The sequence below is a fragment of the Fukomys damarensis genome, unplaced genomic scaffold (genome assembly GCF_012274545.1).
Source record: "Fukomys damarensis isolate Sample0158 unplaced genomic scaffold, DMR_v1.0_HiC HiC_scaffold_23, whole genome shotgun sequence".
NCBI lineage: Eukaryota > Metazoa > Chordata > Mammalia > Rodentia > Bathyergidae > Fukomys > Fukomys damarensis.
This window is the reverse complement of record NW_022900935.1, coordinates 47,402,030-47,425,323: the sequence shown is the minus strand read 5'-3', so window position 1 is coordinate 47,425,323 and position 23,294 is coordinate 47,402,030. Positions and strand designations below refer to the sequence as shown.

The following is a 23,294-nucleotide window of genomic DNA, read 5'->3' as shown; positions in this document are numbered from 1 at the left end:
CATAGGATTTAGCGGCATTAGAGACCTGGCCTGCTCCTCACTGGCCTTGCTAGCACTTCTCTCTGCCAGTGGTACTGCAGGACTCTTGTAGATAACGCGTTTCAGGTGACTCTTCACAGGTTGTGTCCCAGAGTGTCATTATTGCTTTGTATTTACCTGATGGTAGTGGCCCCTAAATACTTGTGAACCTAAATGCTAATCACTTTGAAAGTGTAAACTAAATCTTATAATTCCATAAATACTTAAAAAGAGTAAATTCTTGTTAATGCTCTCATTGGCTAGCATCAATTTCATTTTTTACTTATGGGGTTTACAAATTCTTAATATATTTTTCATTCTCATCTGCCCAAACATAAAATTCTAAGAATCAGAAAATAAAGTTGAAGGCCCACAGCACACAGCACTTTTGAGTTGTGCTTTAAACCTCATTTCTTAATCCATTTCAGGGTTTCCAATTGTTCACAGCTAATTCTTCTTGCTAAGGGTGTAATACACTTGCTCAGCATTGAATGATATGGAAAGAATGGCCTTTATTTCCTGCATAACTGACTTTACTTTTGTTCATAGGTTAAATTCAGCCCTTCCATTTCACTGCAGTGTTATATTGGTGGCATTTTTTATTTAGGGGGGAAAAGCTTTCTTCCACATGAACTTTTGTTACAAATCAGTTTATTGGGGCCAATCAATGGGCAAGACCTATGAAAGGGTGTGGATTATCTGGTTGGTCCTTTGTGTGGCAAAAGGCTTAGATGCTGCTTAGTACTTGGCTCATTCTTCGTCATGTAAAGAAGTGTTTTTTTGAAGGATCAACACCTGACTGAGCCCTTCCTTTTTCATGGTAATGTTTTCACCTGAGTTGCTTCTTATGGTACTAAGAATTAGTTAACTAACCTTGGAACAATGTTTATCATAATCCGATTGGCAGATAGTCATTTTATTTAGGCCTTTCTTTATAGTGTCAGGACTAGCAGCTCTCAGAGTGTGCTGGGAGCTTTTTTTTTTTTTTTTTTTTAACCACAAATGGGTTATTGCCCCAGTTTTTTTCTTTCCATCAAGGGACATATTTGGGCACTGTGGACTTAAGACCAATAGCCACATATTAACAAGATGGATTTTCCCTCTTGGGTTGAATTCATTTCTTTTTAAATCTGCACACCCCCATTTCATGCTGCTGGCAGCTTTCCCTTGACAAAAAAATCTAGTGTGACTTGTTACATTAATATTCAAAACTGGATTTTTCATGAGAAAGCTTCCATATGAGCATTACCACTAATTAATATACAAAATGATCCAGCACAATTTAATTATTCAGTCATTTTTTTCAGTGTTTTCTTAAAGTGGATGCTTTACAAGTCAAGGCCTGAACTTGTCTGGGTCATGGCCTCTTTGCAGTGTTTGCAGTCTTGTTAAACAAGAAGAAAAGCAAAACATAAATTAGCATCTCCATTATAAGTTGCTCTGCATTTCCCAGTCTGTCAACACTTTGAAGAGTATAGTCATTGTGAAACTATAAGCCAAGGTAAATTTAAAGTCCAGCTTTCTATAATGAGCAAGGACCTTCTTCCCCAGTGCCATTTGTCTAGAGCCAATAATCCTCCATGAGAGAGGAGCGAGATGAAGGAGTTTGAATGATAGGCTATGGGACATTAAAAACCTAAGGGTAAAGATACGCACCAGCCACATTTAATTGTAATAAGCCAGACGATGGGAGCAGAAGAATCCCTGAGCCCAGAAGTTCAGGGTCAGCCTGGGCATCATAGATTCTGTCTCCAAAATTTTAATAATGATGATGATTGTAATGAGAGTGTGACAGCATGTGTGGCCTTTGGCATGGATTTGCCTTCAGGGATATGTTCTCAAGTTTACCATTAGAATTTCATGTTTAAAAAAATACTTTTGAAGTTGGGTATGGTGGTATATGCCTAAAGTACCAGCACCCTGGGAGGCAAGAGGATCATAAGTTCAAGTCCAGTTTGGGCAATTTAGCAAGACCAAAACGAAAAAATGGAAACAAAGTCTTTGTAAATAGGGAAGGGTGAAGGGGGTGAAGGGAGAGCAGGGGATTGGGGGAAAAAATAAGAATCAAGATACATCATGTAAAGGTACAAGATCCTAATGATGAATGTAACTGTATTGTATACCTAAACAGTACCAATAAGCTTAATGAAAAAGAAGAAAAAAAAAACTGAGCAAGACCTTGTCTCAGAATAAAACATTAATATGTGTATGTACTAGTTCTCCACACTGCATGTATTTATTACATTTCACAAACATGTACTAATAAAAGGGGGGCTGGGGATTTAGCTCAGTGGTTCAGCCACCTGCCTCGCAAGCAGAAGGACCCAAGTTCGATCCCCCAGTACCAAAAAAAAAAAGACCATGAGACTAATTTAAAAAAAGATATTTTAAAAGGGCCAGAGATGTACCTCAGTGTGAAAGCCCTGGGTCAATCCCCAGTACTGCTCCCCCACACTCACACACACACACACACACAAACAAACAACTCTTGAATATAAAAGTACCATTTTTGTTGCAGTACAAATGTATCTTTTCATGTTTGTAATTACCTCAGCACCTCAGCTTTTATTTTGTTATTTTGCCTCTGGACTTAACGTAACTCTGTCTCTTCTGGTTTAGAAAATCCTTCTCCTTCATCTTCCTCATTGACCTGCTCATTCCATAAGACTTAATTCAGATCTTTTTTCTTCCAGAGAAAGAAGCTTTTTCTGCTGCATGTTTCTTCTCTCTCCCTGACATCCTTGTACATAGTACCTCTGCCTTTCTATATTATATTGTGACTTTCTCCTTCGTGCCTATCTTTCTATATGTGAGGTTATTCATCTTGGAACTTGGTAAATGTCTATTGGTCAGCATTTTATTTTTAGCTAGTTTATTGAATAGCAGTAATGCTTACCCTTTAATCTATGTATGTCCAGGTATACTTACATCTCAGTTATCTGCTATGCCAGTAGCTAATTGTACCAGAGTCTCAACTTTCTTGTAGGACTTTGTCCTATGGTGGTACATTGTTCGTTCTTGGCACATAGGTGAACAAAAACAGTAAGATTGATAAAAGCTAATATGCCTTATTGACAGTTGTTGGCATAATGTTTATAGAACCCAATTGAAATCATTTTGGCACTTGATCTTCAATTTCTTAAACTCTTTATTTGCTAGCACATTAATATTAACATCCTGAATTCCTAAGATCCATGAATAAGTTTGACAATTTTATTAAAGACTTATCTACAGACAACATGTATTTCAATAATTTAGTGACTGGAAATAGTTTAAAAACCTGTTCCTCTTCCATTTTCCATGTAAACTTTTTAAAATGTGTTTTTCTTCATAAAGAGAGATACTATATGATTTGAGTATGGATCTGGTCTCAGTCTTGGCTCTGTCATTTAATAGTTGACCTTGGACAGATCACTTACATTTGTGAGACTTAATAGCTTCATCTGTAAAATGGATACCTGGTATTTAATTCTTATGATTATAGAGATTAAATGAGAGACTGATCTGAACCATACTTCAAATAGGATTAAGTTAAAGTCTTTATATTAAACAGTGAGCTATTTGGACCCCTGAATTAATCACCTCCCAGTGTGTCAGCATATTGGCTTTATAGCCCCCAGGATGGAGATTGGAAGTCTTCTCTAGGAAGAATTCATACATACTGACCTTTGAGGAAACTACCATAATCAGCCAAGTCTTGGCTAACCTTGCTGTAGTGAAGCCCTCACACAGGGCTTCCAGTCATTAGTTTAACTTTTACGTATGAATAGTCATCCAATCATTAGTCATCTTCCACTTAAGGAAGGCTTCCATTAAACAATAGAGAGAAAGAAACTCAGAGGAAATAAATAAGGCAGAGAACTAAAGAAAATATTTTAAAATGTATAATATTCACAGAGATCTGAAGTAAGAAACAATATATTGATCTTTGAAATATAATAGGTTGTGTGGCCAGGGGTATGGCTCAGGTGTACAGCATTTGCCTAGTATGCATGGGGTTGATCCCCAGCACCACAAAAAGCGGGGAAAAATGAGAGCCAGATGTGGTGATAAATACCTATAACTCTACCACTTGGAAGTCTGAGGCAGGAGGATTGCATCAAGTTCAAGAACAGCTTGAGCTACATAGTAAGTTCAAGGCCATCCTGAACTCACAAGACTATTTGAAACAAAACCAAACCAAAAAGCTTCTATTCATTGTTCTCAAAGCATTAGCCAAGTGATCAGGCAAGAGAGAGAGAGATAAAAAGGATCCGTATAAAATAGGAAAAAGTCAAATTATCATTATTTGCAGGTGACATGATCCGCTATAGAAGACTCAAAGAATTCTACCAAGACTCCTAGAATTAATAAACAAGTGGGCCAGGGATTTAGCTCAATGGTGCTGCCACCTGCCTCACAAGTGCAAGGTCCTGAGTTTGATCTCCGGTACCAAAAATAAATAAACAGACAAACAAGTTAAGCAGCATAGCAAAATACAAAGTCAACACACAAAAATCACTAGTGTTCCTCTACAGCAATAATAAACTCAAAGAAAAAGAAATTAAGGAAACAATGACATTCACAGTAGCATCAAGAAAAATTAAAGAACTAGGAATTAACCTAAGCAAAGAAATGAAAGACCTCTACAACCAAAACTATAGTAAGTCCCAACTTAGGAATGAGTTTTGTTCCAGGAGAACATTCGTAAGTTGAATTCATTTGTAAGTCTAACAGGTGAGTCTTAAGCACCTTTGACACATATACAATGTATATCGCTTTGCACTTCCTAGCAGTCCCCTCCACATCACTGCTGCTTTTCCTCTTGCTTCTGGACATCCTGGGCCCAGATTGAGTGCTGTACATTATCGTAATGTACAGTAATGTACAGTAAGTGCACAACAGCACAACTGTGACAATGCCCAGCAGGCACATGATCTACTTCCATGATTTAGAATGCAAGGTTGATTCATATTTATGAAAGTTTGCAACCCAAGTATTCAGAAGTCAAAGACTTAACTGTACTCTAGAAAAGGAGATTGAAAAGGATATCTGAATATGGAAAGATGGCCCCTGTTTCTGGACAGGCAGAACCAATATTACAAAAATGGTCAAACTTCCAAAATTGTTCCACAGGTTTAAGGCCAATGCAATCAAAGTACAATAGCAGTCCTCACAGAACCAATAGCATTCTTCATAGTGAAAACAATCTTACCATTCATATGGAACCAGAAGAGATGCAGAATAGCAAAAGCAATCCTGGGCATTAAGAGCAAAGAAGGAGTAATTTCATTACCTGACCTCAAGTTATACTGCAAAGCAACAGTGCTAAAAACAGCATGGGGTGGGCCGGGGATTTAGTTCAGTGGTTCTGCTGCCTGCCTGGCAAGTGTGAGGACCCAAGTTCAATCCCCAGTACCAAAAAAAAAAACAAAAAAACAGCTGGGCATGGTGACGCATGCCTGTAATCCCATCACTGGGGAGGCTGAGGCAGGAGAATCGCTGTGAGTTCGCGACCAGCGTGGACTACATAATAAGTTCCAGGTCAGTCTCAACTACATAGTGAGACCCTGTCTCAAAAAACCACAACAAAAAAAAACATCATGGGGCTAGTGGTGGCACATGCCTATAATCCCAGCATTTGGGAGTCTGAGACCAGCCTATGCTACACAGTTCATGGCCAGCTAAACTACATATTTGGACCCTGTCTCTCTCTCTCTCTCTCTCTCTCTCTCTCTCTCTCTCTCTCTCTCTCTCTCTCTCCCCCCTTCCCCCTTCACTCCCTCCCTCCCTCCCTCTCTCTGTCTCTCTCACAAGCATGGTTCTGTAACAAAAACAGATGGATCGGTGGAACACAATAAAGGATAGAGAAACATCCCCAGACACATTCAGCTATTTGATCTTTGACAAAGGAGCCAAAAACATGTTGGAGGAAGAAAGATAGCCTCTTTAACAAATGGTGTTGGAAAAACTGGCTATCCATGTGCAGAAAATTGAAGCTGGACCTCTATCCCTCACCGTATGCTAAACTTAAATCAAAATAGATCAGAAACAGTACAGGGCTGGGGATGTAGCTCAGTGGTGTCACTGCCTGCCTCACAAGCACAAGGTCCCGAGTTCAGAAAAAAAAAAAAAAAAAAAAAAAAAAAAAGCAACCAGAAACAATACAGAAATAAAGAGAGGTAAAAACACTTGAAGCCATAGGTGTAGGCAAAGTCTCTCTGAACAGAACTCCATTTGCACCAGAAACAACAGCCGGAATCAACAAATTAGATTATATGAAATTAAGCTTCTTTACATCAAAGGAAATAATCATGAGTGAGGAGATAACCTACAGAATAGGAAATTTTTTTTTACTAGCTATTCCTCAGAGGACTAATATCTAAAATATATTAAGAACTCAAAGAAAGATTAGACTGCCCCAAATAAGAGACCCAATTTTAAAAATGGGCAGATAAAATGAATAGATGCTTCTCAGATGTAGTACAAGTGGCCATTAAACATATGAAAATATGGTCCACGGCTCTGGCCATTAGAAATATGCAAATTAAAACAGCACTATGGGACTGGGGATTTAGCTCAGTGCCTCCACCGCCTGCCTGTCAAGTGCAAGGTCCCAAGTTCAATCCCCAGTACCAAAAAAAACAAAAACAAAAACAAAAACAAAAAACACTGATTTCATCTTATACCAGAAAAAAATGGCAATTATCAAGAAATTAAATAGCTATGTGTTGTAGCTCATGCCACCACAGGAGCTGCACTCAGGAGGCTAAGACAGGAGGATGGCTGCAAGTTCAAGGACAGCCTGGCCTACATAGTGAATTCAAGACCACCCTGAACTACTTAGACTCTGTCTCAAAGAAGAAAGAAAAAAAGAAATCAAATAATAACAAGTGCTGGTGTAGCTATGGTGGAAAGGGAACCCTTCCTTCTACAGTGTAGGTGAAAATGTAAACTAGTACAACCATTATGGAAATCAGTACAGAGATTTCTCAGAGAACTAATACTAGAAATTTCATTTGACCCACCTATTCCCCTTCTATGTATCTTCCCAAAAGAACTAAAGACATCATATTACAGCAACACATGCATACCAACATTTATAGCAGCACAATTCATAATAGGATTCTCTATATCCAGCAACAGACAAATGGATTAAAACAATGTATCTGTACCCTATAAAGAAGGTTGTTTGAGACATTTGTAGGAAAATGAATACACCTGGAAAATGTAACATTAAGTGAAACACAAGACAAGCTTAAAATCATATGGTTTCTCATTCGAGTAAGGCAAAGTATAAATAAAGAGCAAAAACCAGGGATTTAGCTCAGTGGTTCCGCCACCTGCTTGGCAAGTACAAGGACCCAAGTTCAATCCCGGGTACCAAAAAACAAAACAGAAAACAACAACCAAAAAAAAAAAAAAAAAAAAAAAAAAAAAAAAAAAAAAAAAAAAAAAAAAAGAGCAAAAGATAGATCTTTTGTAAGCAGGCAAGGGTCCCAGAGACCAAAGGTGAGGGGAGGAGGGAGAAGGAGCAGTAAAGATTTAAGATGTGTCGTGTACATGTACCAGATAACCCACAGTGAATGTAAACACTGCACGCCATAAACAGTAGTAATAATAATGAAAATGGGGACAGGAGATCTAGGGGGCGGGAGGTAGATGGGGAGGTGAGGGAGAATAAAAAGAATCAAGATGCGTTATGTACCTGTACCTACTCCGTAAGATGAATGTTAACTTCATGCATTACAAAAATGTAATGATAAAATTTTGAAGAGAAAAAGAAATAGGCAGTTAAAAAAAGAAAACATTCAAAAAACAAAAGAGCATTTAAGAATAAATGATGTAATATAAAATATTAAATATAAGAAAGTTGATAATGACCCCAAAAGTACTAAAAACATAAAAACATAAAAAACTAGCAGTAAATAAAATCAGTTTTAGAGGGTTATATTCCAACTGATGCAGGATCACAGCGGGGAAATGGCATGAGGGGAAAAAAAAATCTCAAATTATCCGAGATATTTCCTAGTACTGAATGATTGGAAGTTTTAGTTTATTATTTTTTTATTTTTTATTTTTTGGACTGGGGATCAAACTCAGGACCTTGCAATTGTGAGGTAGGCGGCAGCTAAATCCCCAGTCCCTGGAATTTCCAGTTTAGAAAGAACTTATCATTACCAAGCATGGTGACATAAACCTGTGATCCCAGCACTCAGGGGGCTGAGGCAGGAAGGTTGCTGTGAATTTGAGGCAAGCCTAACATACAAAAATGAGATCCTGCCTCAGAAAGCAAAAAAAAATGACTTACTTAGTGCCAGCAAAATGAGTAAGAAAGACCCATTTCGAAGTACATAATTTTCATTTATATAACAGAGATAGAAGACTCTCAAACTTATCCTAAAACAAAAAATCTAACAAGTTAGAGTCGGAGATCAGATGTACATCTTCTAGCCAGCAGCACTGAAAATTAAAAGACGACAAAATGAAAAGCAGTGCTGTAAGAGTATGGCAGGAAAGTTAATTCTGACCTTATTCTGTACACCTAATCAAACTATTACATAGAAGATAGTGGGTACAGTGTTAAGAGTAGAGTAAGAGCATTCCGGACATGCAAGATCTTCAAAATCTTGCCTCTTGTGCACCTTTCTGAGGAAGCTTTTAGGTGTATGCGTCTCAGAAAAAAAAAGAGAGGGAGGGAGGGAGGCGGAGAGAGAGAGAAAAAGGCAGGAATACTGGGGGAATCTTAATATTCTTAAGGAGGGAAGTTTGTGTAGCAGGGGTAAGGAGTGGTCAGTTTGAACTATGAGACAGAGGCCCCAGGAAAGAAATGCCTTGGAGAAAAGCCCAAACATCAAATTACCTAATGCGTTTGTTTGTTTGTTTTGGTACCGGGGATTGAACTCGGGTCCTTGCACTTGCAAGGCAGGCCACCGAACCGCTGAGCTAAATCCCCGGCCCTACCTAGTGTATTTGAATATATTGAAAGGAATTTCATGGTTGTGTTTTGGGGGGATGAGCAAAGTGGGAAAAGGCAATTATTGACTATTAAATAAGAAAGTGTTGCGTAATAAAGGAAATGTAATAGTACTACAACTAATGGCTTAGTAGTAAGTCATATTTATGGAATCATAATAAATAGTAAACATAGATTTAACTGAACACTGAAAGAACTCCACTGGAAGGATGAGAAAAGGGTCTTACTGAGAGGAGTACTGCAAAATTACAAGTAAATCCCCATCTTCTATAGTAAGAAGTCAATAAAATATTTACAAAAATCTAAAAATAGGCCAGGGGTTTAGCCCAGTGGCTCCACCACCTGCCTCGCAAGCACAAGTTCCTGAGTTCTATCCCCAGTACCAAAGACAAAAAACTAAAAATAATGCTTTCACAGTGATATGTGTGTTTACACAAGCACAATGTATTATAGCTAAATCTTGGAAATGGCCCATGTGTCCGTCAGCAGATGAATGGATAAAGTGTGGTATTTATACACAACAGAGCACTACTCTGCCATAAAGAAAGATAAAGTTGAGTCATCTGTAGGAAAATGAATGCACTTTGAGATCTTAATATTAAATAAAATTATTCAGACGGCTTAAATATTATGGTCTCTCTTATACGAGAAACTCAAAATGTAAATAAGAGCAAAATAAACGATATATAATAAGAAATTGGAAGATAGATCTTTTATAAAAAGGAAGGAGGGACTAAGAGATGGGAGGGGGATGAAAGAAGAATTAAAATGTGAATGTACGTGTAACAACTTCCTCACAAGGAATGTGATCATTATATACTATAAACATGTACTAATAAAAAATTGAAAACAATGATAATACTGTAACTTTATTATGGAAGTAAATGCAAGAAGAAAGCTAAGAGAACCCATTATGATGATGACACATACTTGTAATCCCAGCACTTGGGGAGGCTGAGGCAGGAGGATCGCTGTGAGTTTGAGGCCAGCATGGGCTACGCAAAGTGAGTTCAAGGGCAGCCTGAACTACATAGTGAAACCCTGTCTTAAAAAACTCAAAAGAAGAAAAAGAAAAGAAGAGGAAAGCTAAAAGTTGAAAATGATTGTCTCTGGGGCTGGGGATCTAGCTCAGTGGTTCCAGCGGCTGCTTCTTCAGCACAAGGACCCGAGTTCTATCCCCAGTACCAAAAAAAAAATGCTTGTCTCTGGAGAGGGAATTAGGAATGATAGCATAAACTTGACATAATTTTTAAGCATTTTCCATATATTTTTGGTAAAGTATGATGAAATTTGAAAATATAAGAAAATAAGGTAGAACACTTAACCTGTGCATTTCACAGTTAAGTATTATACAAATGTAAACTATTATTGCCCTGTTCTTTCTAGAAATTGTAAGAAAGCTTTGTAAACTGGCAATACGGGCTTTCCTTTCATTCTGTTTCTTTCCCTCTGTTCCCACCATCTATGTGCCATGTTGGCTCTGAAAAAGGAATTACAGATATACTCTCCATGTCATTCTATTTATATATCTCTGCTTTGGTAATCCATTATTTTACTGATGTGAATGAGACGGAGGTGTTTAGATGTTGCCACTTTCTGATTCATATTGTGGATATCTTTTTTTATTTTTTTTTTAGATTTTCCTGAGGAAAATCCTGATATTTTTCATTGCTTTTGCCTAATCGTTTGCATTTATATAATTAAATGAATGATTCTGCAGGTTTTGTTCAAACCTGCGTTAGTTTCCTAATTAGTCTTGTTCTGTTCATTTTAACACATTTTCTCCCTGTGATCAGGGCCGCAAGCTTCTTATCATTGGGACCACTAGCCGCAAAGATGTCCTTCAGGAAATGGAAATGCTTAATGCTTTCAGCACCACCATCCATGTGCCCAATATTGCCACAGGAGAGCAGCTGTTGGAAGCTTTGGAGGTAAAAATGAGTCCATGGATTGCAGTTTACTGTTTACTGTTTTATAAGAAAGGCGTTGAGGCTGGAGAGAATGCTGAGGGTACACAGCTGCTGCGCCCGGTGTTTGGTTTCTGAGTTAATCTAGAACATGAGACCCTGGGGCATTACCTCCAGATATTCTCAAGAATCAGAGGAAGAAAAGTTGACAGTGCAGTCGTTAGTTTTCCATTCCTTGGTGTAGGTGGCACACAAACTGCCAGGAATGAATTACTCTGCTCAGTGTGCATAGAGTGCATGTAGATTACGTGGACCAGGAGCATTTATGGGTGAAGAAGGTGCAGGGTCGGGGGCAAGGTAAGCACTGCATAGAAAAATTGGTTATTCAGAGTGGCTGTCAGGGCGGGGGACTTAACTCAGTGGTGCCGCCGCCGCCTGCCTTGCAAGAGCAAGGTCCCGAGTTTGATCCCCGGTACCAAAAATAAATAAATAAATAAACTCTCTCCGGGTGCTGCCCTGATGAACATGCAGTGGGGAAACCGAGGAACCCCAGCACTCAAACGCTGACTCTAGTAGGAGAAAGATAATAAGGGAAAAGAAAAAAAAATATGAGAAAATGGAAATAAAGTGTTTGTAAACGGGGAAGGGAGGAGGGGGTGAAGGGAGGGCAGGGACAAGGGGAAAAAATAAGAACCAAGACCTGTCATGTAAAGGTACAAGATCCCAAGGATGAATGTAACTGTACTGTATACCTAAAATGTACCAATAAACTCAATTTTAAAAAAATATAAAATAAACAAAGTGGCTGTCAGCACATTTCCATTTATTAAGTAAATCAGAACAATACTTAAAGCCTTGGAAACTTCAAGAAAGCTACAGAAATAAAAGGAATGTTACTAACAAGTTTATAATGTAGAACATTTTTCATAGCTGAAGCCCTAGCTAACTTATAAGGCTGAGGTGGAAGGGTACCCTGAGACCAAGAGGTCCCAATCTGGGCAGCATAGTAAGACCTCGCCCTGCATGTTTTCTTAATTTCTTGTTTAAAAAATGTTCTTCATTGAACTTTTTTTATATGGAACGCTTCACGAATTTGCGTGTCATCCTTGCACAGGGGCCATGCTAATCTTCTCTGTATCGTTCCAATTTTAGTGTACGTGCTGCCGAAGCGAGCACTTCATTGAACTTTTGATTAATATTAACATACACAGGGCCAGGGATTTAGCTCAGTGGCACCGTGCCTGCCTTACAAGTGTGAGGTTCTGAATTCAATCCCTGGTACCCCCCCGAAAAATATGAGGGAATCCCATCAGTTTAACCTCGTAGGCAGCTTAGCCCAGTCAAGTAGCTCTTACCACTGTTCTCTTAAGGGGGAATGTGAAAATCAACTAATGCTGTTAATGTATTTCCTGAAATTATTTGCTTTCATTTTTGCTTATTTCTGCAGCTTTTGGGCAACTTCAAGGATAAAGAACGTACCACAATTGCACAACAAGTCAAAGGGAAGAAAGTCTGGATAGGGATTAAGAAGTTGCTAATGTTGATCGAGATGTCCCTGCAGGTAAGGTCCTCTTTCTCTCTATGACTCAGGCATAGAAACTTCACAATACACCAAGAAGCTTTAATATTTCCTTTGCTTAGGTTTTAATTCATTTATTGCAAATCTTATATTTCTAAACTCAAATTACTGTTAGTAGCCCACTTCTAAGATCAACTAATAATTCTTTCTCATGTCTTAGAATTCAAAACTAGAAGAAAATATAAAATTACTTATAGTTTTCATCAAGAGTTACTAGATCTTAAAACTAGAAAGGACTTCAAGGAGCAGTTGTTTAGCTGCCCCCTTGTTTTAGAGATGCATGTGTTGTGTGTCCGACGGGTTATCAGTGAATAGGCAGTTATAGTGGAAGAGGGATAGTGTATAGTCTACCAGAGGTCAGTAAGTTAGTATACATATACCAAAGGAGGTGTGGGAGACTGCTGTGAAGGACTGATTAATTGACTTATAGATTAGACTTGAGCTGTATGTATTTTCCCCTAACTAGGCTTCTAGAAATTTCTTTCAAATTACTGTAGCATTAAAGCATCCAAGGGCCAGGGATTTAGCTCAGCAGTTTGGTGGCCTGCCTTGCAAGCGCAAGGACCCGAGTTCAGTCCCAGGTACCAAAAAAAAGCAGCATCCAAGCCGGGTGTGGTGGTGCACACCAGTAATCCCATCATTCAGGAGGCTGAGGCAGGAGGATCGCTGTGAGTTCAAGACCAGCCTGGGCTACACATTGAGTTCCAGGTCAGTCTCAACTACATAGTGAGACCCTGTCTCCAAAAAAAAAAAAAAGTAAAGCATCCAACATCTCATAGAAGACTAAGGACTATGCTTGCTGCCTGAGAAGAGACCAATGAAACTTCTTTGGGACTTTCTCAATCTCCTGACAACTTACCTTTCTACTTTTTGGAATTTCATGCCTCCATGTGCCAATCCGGCATCTTGCGGTCCTCATTTGAAATGCTAAATACGTATATCCCTACCAAGCTGTGTGAGTTCAGACACCATGGCTGTCACTATCCACATTCCCTGGAACAGAGCAAGACACGTTGTAGGTTGCTCAGTAAATTTTTATTGAATGAATGAATGAGTCTCAGACTTGAATGGGCAGGAAAGCCTTGTACATTACTGGCCAGTGTGAGCAGTGGGGGCAGAGAGGAAGTTCAAGCAGTTATGGTTACATGTGAAAGAAGCTCTTAAACCATTCACAGAATGGAAACATGAAGTGAATGATTTTTAACCCTTTCTGGAAAATTTAGTTTAAATAAAATTGTTGTGGTTTTTCAGAAACCTCAATCTACTGAACTTTCAGATGGACAATTTATTTTCCATTATGAGCAATAAATTAGTCACAGATGAAGCACTTTGCTTAGACTTATTTCTGATAAAAGTACACATACAGGTGCATTGACTCTTTACTTGAGAAAAAAATAAATCTGTCAGAAAGTCAGCTCTAGTCTTGTTCTTCTAATTTCCATTTTTTTTCAATAATTGCACAGAAGAAACTGGGTTTTTCTCTTCAACCCCTTCCCTTCCTCATCCTTTGACGCCTGCAGGTCAGTGAGGAAAGTAATGCCTCATATATATGTGGGGTAGAGAGAGGGGGCACTCAGACCTGATCTTGAGCAACTGACACTTCATAGGCCTCTGAGGTTGAACCCCTTCATGTCAAGTGGAGTCTGTGCAGCTGAGTGGCTTCCTTTAGATCTGCCCTACAGAGACCGGGCCCGAGTGACGAGGCATGTAGTTTAGCAGAATGTAAGTCATGTTCCCTCTCTGTTCACCGTACATGATTCTGTTAAAACTTGCACAGTGCTGAAGATCTGCTCTGACTGGATGTCACCTGAGGGAATAAAGTCATTTATCTAGATTACTTTTTTCCTCCCTTTCTCTTGACTTTATTCCATAGCTACAGGCAAGTCAGTAAGCCGTTGCTCACACACACTAAATATGTTTAATGGGCAGAGACCTGCAAGTACTGACTACAGCCGAGCTCCATCCAGTTCCATTTTTTAAAAAGAACTTGACAATTGATTCATATGTAATTCTATTCCCAGAGAGGAAAGAGGTTTCTTTTGTTAGCAGCTCATACTTTTTCTTACTTCTTTGTAGCCTACCTCTTAACTTTGATACATTTGAAACTTCTGTTCAATGTTTTTCTGCGATAGAAGAGAAAAAAACATCTTTAAAAAATAATAACAAAGTCAATGGAGTGGGGAATCCAGTTGCACACTCACCCACAGCTGCACTGGAAAGCTGTTCCTGGAGGGCAGGGAGTTCCCTTCTGGGAACAGAGTTCTACCCTGATACATGTTTTTAGGGTGAGGTGTGTTTCTTACAATTAAAATTCATCTTAATGAATTAAAGATATTTTAATGATTTTTTAGATAACTTCATATCTATGGTAGACCAATGAGCATTAATACATTTTAACAAATTAATATAAATACGAATGTAGAGTGAAAATCCATGCAATAATAACCAGAACCAAGCACCTGAATCAGCCCCTTCCGTCTTTTCTTAGATCCATCATGTCAGAGAGACCCAGTTACCCAGAGAACATATCAGAGTCAGCAGCACTCCTCACTTTTCTTTGCAGCATTCTTCCATTCTTTGCAAAGAAGAGACTACAAGGGACACTGGGCCTAAGCAAGCCTAAGTTAATTATACAGAGATAGTAAGCTATATTTTCATTGTTTCTTTAACCTCAACTTGGTTTCTTCAACTTTGGTCTACTCTTATTCTACTCCAAGGAATTGGATGTCATTTGAACTGCCATGAATGACCAGAGGTCTGGTCTCACAGGTGATGCCCCGCAGGTGTGCTATGCCTCTGCACCGGCACCAGCTGAAGGAACATTTGGCTGAGGTGCCTGTGACTGGTGGGTCAGGTCATTTTAATCCAGTGCACAGCGATTCTCCATGTTGGGAAGTTCCATTTGCTTCTCTTAGATGACATAGTCTGCTTTGTTATATATCAGATCTCTGGTTAAGCAACAGGTGACACATTTCTGTGACTCAGTGGAGTACTCCGGAAGTCTGAAACCAAGTATTTCCCTGAAGCATTTTCATGAAGTAGGTGCATAGTTGTTAGAAGGCACTATTAACTTGTCTTTTTTATTTCTTAAAATGTATTTAGATGGATCCTGAGTACCGTGTGAAAAAATTCCTGGCCCTCTTAAGAGAAGAAGGAGCGTAAGTACATGAAGCAAAGACCACCAATTAAATGGCCCACTCTGTTAAATCCCAGGGCCTACCCTAAGAGTTGCACACATCAAATATGAATTTAACAATGTCTTTCCTAGATAACTTTGTTTCCTTTTATTAGAATTCTTCCCTGTGTTGTAGGTCTGAGAGACCAAGCAAGGAAGTTGGTTCTGTTGGCTTATTCTCCCTGTCCTGCTTCGCAAAACTTCCTTGTCAGAATGCAGGAAAAAATTTGATGGTACATATTTATTAGAACCTGCTTTTAAATGCATGGAGCTGTGACCATTCTTTTGCAAATGCATAGTGGAAAACATAGATAAAACATTAAGCAGCTCTTAGTGATTCTGTGATGACTTTTTGCAAGCACTCATCTATTTTGTTTGTGTTTCTGGTATTTATTTTGCAGTAGCCTCTTTGACTTTGAAAGTGGACTGCAGTGACCAAGGGAAGTGACCAAGGTGAAGATGGCCTGGAATCTTCATTCACCTTGCTAAGACATGGACTAAATGAACCACCTTCAAAATGTGCTCGCTTGCTTTGCATGGTTAATGCAGTAACACTCCCTTCCTCGTGCTTATTGAGATACTCTAGTGTTTTTGTGAAAAGTACACACTTGTTTTAGAATGCTGTACTTACCTTTCCAAGCTAAGATGATTCCTTCTTATTCAGAATCTGTGTGGGAGACATGCTGTATCTGTGCACACTACACATTTAAAGCTCCCTGCTACCACCATTTATCCAAAACTGTCATTATATGTAATGCAAAACAACACTTGGCCTGTTAGAAGGAAGATTTCTACATGCAAAGAGCAGTGCATAAGGTGTGGCTTCTGAGGGATTCTGTTACAGCTTCCCTATATTAACACTAAAAGTAATTGGGTATTGGTTAAAGGTTCTCCCACAAAATAGCTTATCTTTGTCTAAAGAAACAGAGATGTGAATATCTAAGATCCCATTTTTAATCATTTTCAGAAATGCTTCCAGGCTGCAATCAGATCTTTCTTACTAGAAAGTCAGATTATTACTGTATTGGCTGTGATGTCCCCTTAATGTAATTAATTGGCTTCATGGTAAGAGATATACTGATCATTACCACTAGGAGATGTTGCTAAAGATCATATGTATGGAAAAATGTACACCCTAAACAGAAAGGAGTTATTAAAATAATTTACAAACCTCTCAGTGCTAATTAGTATCCAACTCTAAGTGGGTCATTTCCTTAGGATGATATTAAAGGCTTATTAGTATTATCACTTTTCTTTATTTCTTAGCCCAGTGGCTTACTTAAGAGTTTGTCATTCCTATATTTTAAATTATCTGTGCTAACTGGCATGAAAATAAAACACTATTATCCAAAAAAAAAAAAGAAAACACATTTTAGCCCACTGCCCTGAACAGTGCTTTAATACCCAAGTTTTGAAGACTGCTTCATCCAAGTGCTTTAAAGGCATTTCCTTTACCTCCACACATTTCTCCTGAAGGGTGGAAGAGCTCATGGAGCCCTTTTGAAGGTGTGTCTCATCGCTGAATCAGAGGCAGTGTAATTAGGTCATCATTTGTGGTGGTGAGGCTTGCAGAGCATGCCATTCTCCCCACTGCTGCTTAAAACTTGAGGGCAAATGATCAGAAGCCATCCTGAAGTCACACACTGTCAGAGGCTTGTCACGGCAGTCGCACTTGGGTGTGGCTCTGTCATCTGTCCCACAGTAGAAAGCAAATCATCTCCAAATCTTACTGTATCCTTTTGGGTTTTCACCCCTCGCTTATTTGGTGGCTTTTAAAACAGTGGACTATATTGTGAATTCTATGATTCCTGGCGGCCAGTATCCTGGATTCCCTGTCTTTGTGGTCTGGCCCCTTTCCCCCTCCTGTGATGCAGCATACATTGTATTAACTTGTCTTTTGTTAAATGAGGCTAATGTCTTTGTGTTTTGTCCAAAGCTATATTGAAAATATAAATATTATATTATTCAATGCAAATGAAGGAATGCAATAAAGAGTAAATATACCTGAAAATGTTCTGTAGACCACTACTTCATATAGAACAAAGATCACTAGTAAGAACATATAAAGAGCCGGGCATGGCAGCGCACACCTGTAATCCCAGCACTCAGGAGGCTGAGGCAGGAGGATCTCTGTGAGTTTGAGACCAGCCTGGGCTACATAGTTCCAGGACAGTCTCAACTACATAGTGAGACCCTGTTTCAAAACAAACAAACAAACAAAAAACATGAAGAAAGGAAGCCCCTCCTGGTTTTGTTGTATCATAAGGAAGTGGATGATTTTTTATTTAAAAGTCTCTTATTTGTAAAGTATGGTTATTTTAAAAGATTATTAGCATACAACAAAAACTGAGGTAGTCACTGAAAGCCATAAGCTGTGTAAGACACCAAAAAGGGAAGCTGATTCTCAGAATTATCACTTCCTGTGAAATGTATAAATCAAGGGACACTTTCAGTGAGTTAATTCCCATGGTTCATTTTGGTGTCCTTTATAGTTTTCACATTTTTCTGAGCCATCAGATCTCTTAGCCTAAACCCTGATCCTCAACATTGGCTCAGGTTAGGGCAAAGGCACCCCAGAAAATCAGCAAAGCTCTATAGGGAAGAGACCAACTTTCAAAAACTCTGACGCCAGGGAATTTAGCTCAGTGGTGCCACCGCCTGCCTCACAAGCACAAGGCCCTAAGTTCCATCCGGTACCGGAAACAAACAAACAAACAAAAACTGTGACAGCAGAGTCAGTACCCCAAAAGCTCTGGAAAGAGGACCCTCAGCAGAGTGCCTCCACGTACGGCATGGCCCGGTAGCAGAGTGAGGAGCTTCAGCTCCCTTGAGTTCTTCATGTATGGGTGAATTTAACCTGTAAATTCAGAAGGTTATTTTATCCTTAAATTTTTACATCTTCACTGAGGAACTCTTAGTGTAATACAGAAAAATTGTGTCATTCCATTAATACCTGAAGTATGATTTGCTTTGCAGCTATCTTTACAGTCTAAAAATTAGTTTCAGCCACACATCACAAAACTATGGAGTGGATTGAAGTATATGTAATCAAATCCTCATCAACAGACTTGCTGAAGCATTGAGGCAGTTATTTAAAAAAAAAAAATCAAACCCAAAAAAAGAAGGCAAAGGCGTGACTTCATTTTACTTGCCAGGCTACTTGGTACATAGGCTCTTCAGAGAAGTGACTGGGCAAGGTGTGTTTGAGAGTTCAGCAAAGCATGTACATTTCAGAAGTTACTGCAAAATGGACTGAAGTTTCTTATCACCTGGCAGCCATGCTGAGACTGAGCATGAGATGAACCTGCGGAGGGTGTGTGCCCCACAAGCACGATGGGGTGAAGATGCAGGTCCAGTGCCTGTGACGGAATCCCAAGTAGGTGAGGACAGAATCTGCAAGGAAAACTTACTTTTGAGATTTTCCTAGCACCTAATTCCCACACAGTTTCACCATTTGGGGAGTGTAAGATTAGTGGCAAGAGAAATGTTTGCCTCCTAGAGAGTTCTCTGTCGAGCTAGAAGTGATGGTTAGTAGGGCAGCCATAGTTGTGCTGAACTAACTTCCTCTTCAGCCTGTAGACCAGCCCCGACATTAGAGCAAGGCTCTTCGCTCGGCCACATGGATGGAACCATCATCTTTCTTGCTTTTCTCAGCTTTTTCCTTATCTTCTTCCCTTTTGCCTGTATTTGATCTCATCCTTGAACTCACACGTATGTCCCCTCCCTAGCTTTTCTACAGCATACTGTTTGGGGAGCTAGCAGGAAGGGCCATTTCTACGCCTGAGACAGGAAGACCTAGTGAGGAGGTTACCGAAGCAATAGCCAAGAAATTTGTCAGAGGTTGACTAAGAACAAAATAAACCCTACATCCTGTAGCAGACGACACCTACTTCCATGACATCGCAGGTGATTTTGCTCGGAGACCAAGAGGAAATGACCTTAATTTGGCCACCACATTTAGACTCGTATTCTTGACCTCCTGAGCATGCATCTGAAAACCCCACACATGGTACAATGTATCCACTTTAAGGTTTTTTTTTAACCTCTTTAATGATGTCAACAGAAAAAAACTGCGTGATGAAATATATTTTCTCCAAATATATATATATATATATTTATATAATATATAATCTTAGTTAACTCAAAGGTATATACATTGTATAATAAATAATATTTATAAAAACATTTTTTGAATATAAAATCAAAAAGATCAACAACTTCTACAACTTTTTACAAAACTTTGGATACAGCAGGTTGATAGGAAATTTCCACTGGATACTATTACCTGACTATGGCGGCGAGAATAATTACAAAGCCCATGTACTGTTTATATATATATTTATATAATATATAATCTTAGTTAACTCAAAGGTATATACATTGTATAATAAATAATATTTATAAAAAGACTTTTTGAATATAAAATCAAAAAGATCAACAACTTCTACAACTTTTTACAAAACTTTGGATACAGCAGGTTGATAGGAAATTTCCACTGGATACTATTACCTGACTATGGCGGCGAGAATAATTACAACGCACTCATGTACTGTTATTAAATAATTACATGTCAGCTACTTGAATACTCCCCAGAAACATGACTTCATCACTTTTAATATAGAATACATAGATATGAAAAGACTTAAAAATTTGTATCCATTCTGCTGAAGTCGTCTCACATTCAGTCTACAGTGAGGGAGGACATGTCAGACTCTGAAGGAGCAGGGATGTTTATCTTTAGCAGTACTCCTGGTCATCAGATTTGAGAGTGTGGGCAGCTCCTGAACGACCACCTTGGAAAGCCAGCCTCTAAAACCCGGAGATTGCTGACCCCATATCTTAGGTCACAGTTAGGTAGACCCCAGACAGAAGAAAGGAAAGATAGGTCTTTGTTCTGCTCTGTTCCCCTTTTGCGTCTCTTTTTTCTGATTCTCCTTAAGACAGAGTTGTTGGATGGATCCAGACTTATTCAATCCATCTGCCTCCATTTGGCTAGCTTCCTCCATGACACTCAGCAGGACCAGTGTGCATCAAGGAGAACTCAGCTGGGAAATGCTTTACCCCAGGAACAGGTGACTGCTTGCTCTCTTTGAACACCTAATCCAGATCCTTGGTAACAGCAAAGATTGATGCTATCTCACAGGCAGGTGAGAGGGATGAGCTTTGTTACAGAATTCTGTATTTCTGTTTACTCAGACCAAAGAGGGGAAAGAATTCAGGAAGACCCATTCTTAGCAAAATGAATCATTTCACCCTTTCCATCTACTAGTCACTAAATTAGAACTGCAGTATAGATTTCTGCTCTCGCTGGTGCTTTGTCTAATGTATACTAAGACAACCTAGAGTCCAACTGCTCTATCTGGGGCTGCTTTTATAGAGAATCTACAGAGGAGCAGGGCTGAACAGCCGCCTGCGGAGACCCTGCTTGTTTCTGTAGAAAGCCATTTGAGCTGGAGAAGACTTGCCCATATGTAACCTATCTATATACAACATCCACTGCAAGAAAATTACTGTAGAATGGTAGGAAAAAAGATTTTGACATCTGACCCCCCTCTCATGCAGAACAAGTTTACAGAGAAAACGAGGCTGAGAACCCAGTTGCTCTTCAAATAGTCACCCAGAACTAGTTCTTCAAAACTCAAATCTTCCTTGAATAGTCGCTGGGGACCTTCCCAACACTTCATCCCAGCTACACCTATGGCTTTTATCAGAATGGAAAAGTGTATCGATTTGAATGGGAATAGACCAAGAAAAGGAGACCACAGGGGTCTGTCCTACTTCCCAGCTCCCACCTCACAGGCATCCTGGAATGTCACCATGAGAAGCAGCTTGGACACAGAATTTCGCCCATGCTCGTGTATTCACCATCAGGCCGAGAGCTCTCATTAGCCCAGCCTGTTCTGTTGGAGATTTTTTTTTTTTTATTTATTTAATATGTGCAAAGCTAAGCCTTAGGTCTGTTGCCACCAGACCCTGGAGAACTAAAAAGAAAGCCTCTCTGTAAAAGCCACACACCAACCAGAGCAGGGTGAGATACGTAAGATGAGAGAGGGAGGAGCCTCCCACCGCAGGCCGGCCAGGTCCAAGTCATTTACCACGTGCAGCTGGCTCCTTGCTGGCGGACGCTGAGGGCTGGCTTGGCTCTAGGTCCTGCTTCCCGTGGGACTTCGGTGCATCCGCCCAGCCGCACATTTTACCCCTTCCCAGTGCCCTTTGGGAAAATAAGAAGAATCAGAATCTTCCAGGAAGACCACCCCCTGGAGTAGGTCCCTGATAGGTGATCTCAACACTTCTCCTACATAGAAGTGATGAAGTCCAGCTGGGTGTGGTGAGGCACACCTGTAATCTCAGCTACTTGGGAGGCTGAGGCAGGAGGATTACCAGTTCAAGACCAGTTTGAATGTCTGTCTCCAAATAAAAAGGGCTGTGGATGTCGCTCCGTGGCAGAGCACCCTAGGGACTCCTACTTCTAGCTGAGGGTCTCAGGTCATGGGAGGCCAATGGCAGGTAACCACTGTAACGCAGGCATTCTTGTGGAGCATAGACTGGGAGAAACCTTGGAAGTGTGAGCACCCATCTCCACCCTCAAATTGCCAGTTGTGTTGGGCTGGTGCCAGACATACACTGTGTTTCTCTATGGCACCTGGTACCTTAATGAGCTTCCCAAACCAGTGAAAGTCTAACTGAATAATTCCCACAAGAGCACCAACGTGTGTGTTTTATTCATTTGGATAGTTTCATTTCACAAAGGATTAGAAGCACAAAACCACTTCATGGGCATTCTCAAATCAACCCTCAGCTCCTCTGGGTACTCACTGGGCCAACAGAGAAGATTTCCACAGGCTGAAACAGGCACAGCAAGATTACAAGGACATGCTCAAGGTCCGGTAGCAGGTTAGTGACAAATCTAGGACTTGGGTTGGCCAGGCCACTTAACTCTTGCCCAGAGCTTTTCCAGTGTACTAATGATGGTCACATTTCCATGTAATTCACAGCCACAAGCAACTTTGGAGCTCACGCTGTGACAGAACCCTGTACCGGTACAGTACCATTTTCACGAGTACTCTGCATGTCCTGTGAATCTGGGCTAGCTCTCGCCTCTCAGGGCCCTGGCCTCCTCGTTTGTGAACTAAGGATGAGAGCCATGTCTTGTTGAGCCATCATAACCCATAGTTTATTACCAGGAATAAATCTGGTATTTTTGTAAGGGACCAGCATTAAGATACCAAATCAATGGTTCCCTCAAGACACTGGACAAAACTACCCACAAAGCGCTGGAAAATGTGTTTTTCCCACGCAGGACCCAGGCAGGGCTCAATCTTCTTGGATAAAGCCACTGTGACTCAGGTCACCCACCAAGTGTGGAGGGTGCTCTGTGGCTCCCTTCTCTACCTATACCACCAAGACCAACACGATCACCAAGAAGAAAGCAAGCGACTCTCCCCTGCCGTCCCTGCCAACTTCTCTTGGGTTCCCATGAAAAGAGTGTCTTGCAGGCCAGGTATGGTGGTGCATGCCTGTAATCCCAGCACTCAGGAGGCTGAGGCCGGAGAATCGCTGTGAGTTCAAGAACAGCCTGGGCAACATAGTGAGTTCCAGGTCAGTCTCAACTATACAGTGAGACCCTGTCTCAAAAAACCAAAAAAAAAAAAAAAAAAA

At 40.0% G+C, this 23,294-nt stretch overlaps 2 protein-coding genes and 1 non-coding gene across 3 annotated transcripts in view; 1 reads left to right on the top strand and 2 right to left on the bottom strand.

The window, feature by feature from the left end:
* Nsf (N-ethylmaleimide sensitive factor, vesicle fusing ATPase) overlaps positions 1-17,653 on the top strand; it is a 323,620-nt gene extending 305,967 nt beyond the window's left edge. Inside the window, exons 18-21 of the mRNA XM_010637449.2 lie at positions 10,771-10,905; positions 12,329-12,442; positions 15,563-15,618; positions 16,037-17,653. Coding sequence (XP_010635751.1) covers positions 10,771-10,905; positions 12,329-12,442; positions 15,563-15,618; positions 16,037-16,070 — 339 coding nt within the window. The 3' untranslated portion in view covers positions 16,071-17,653. The remainder of the gene's footprint in view (positions 1-10,770; positions 10,906-12,328; positions 12,443-15,562; positions 15,619-16,036) is intronic.
* Positions 11,951-12,057, bottom strand: LOC117287462. Its single transcript, XR_004518758.1, has one exon. It is a non-coding gene; the product is annotated as a U6 spliceosomal RNA (small nuclear RNA).
* A 4,116-nt stretch (positions 17,654-21,769) lies between the features above and the next one.
* Positions 21,770-23,294, bottom strand: part of Wnt3 (Wnt family member 3) — a 43,824-nt gene continuing 42,299 nt past the window's right edge. Inside the window, exon 5 of the mRNA XM_033767799.1 lies at positions 21,770-21,846. The gene's annotated coding sequence lies outside the window, so the exon portion shown is untranslated. The remainder of the gene's footprint in view (positions 21,847-23,294) is intronic.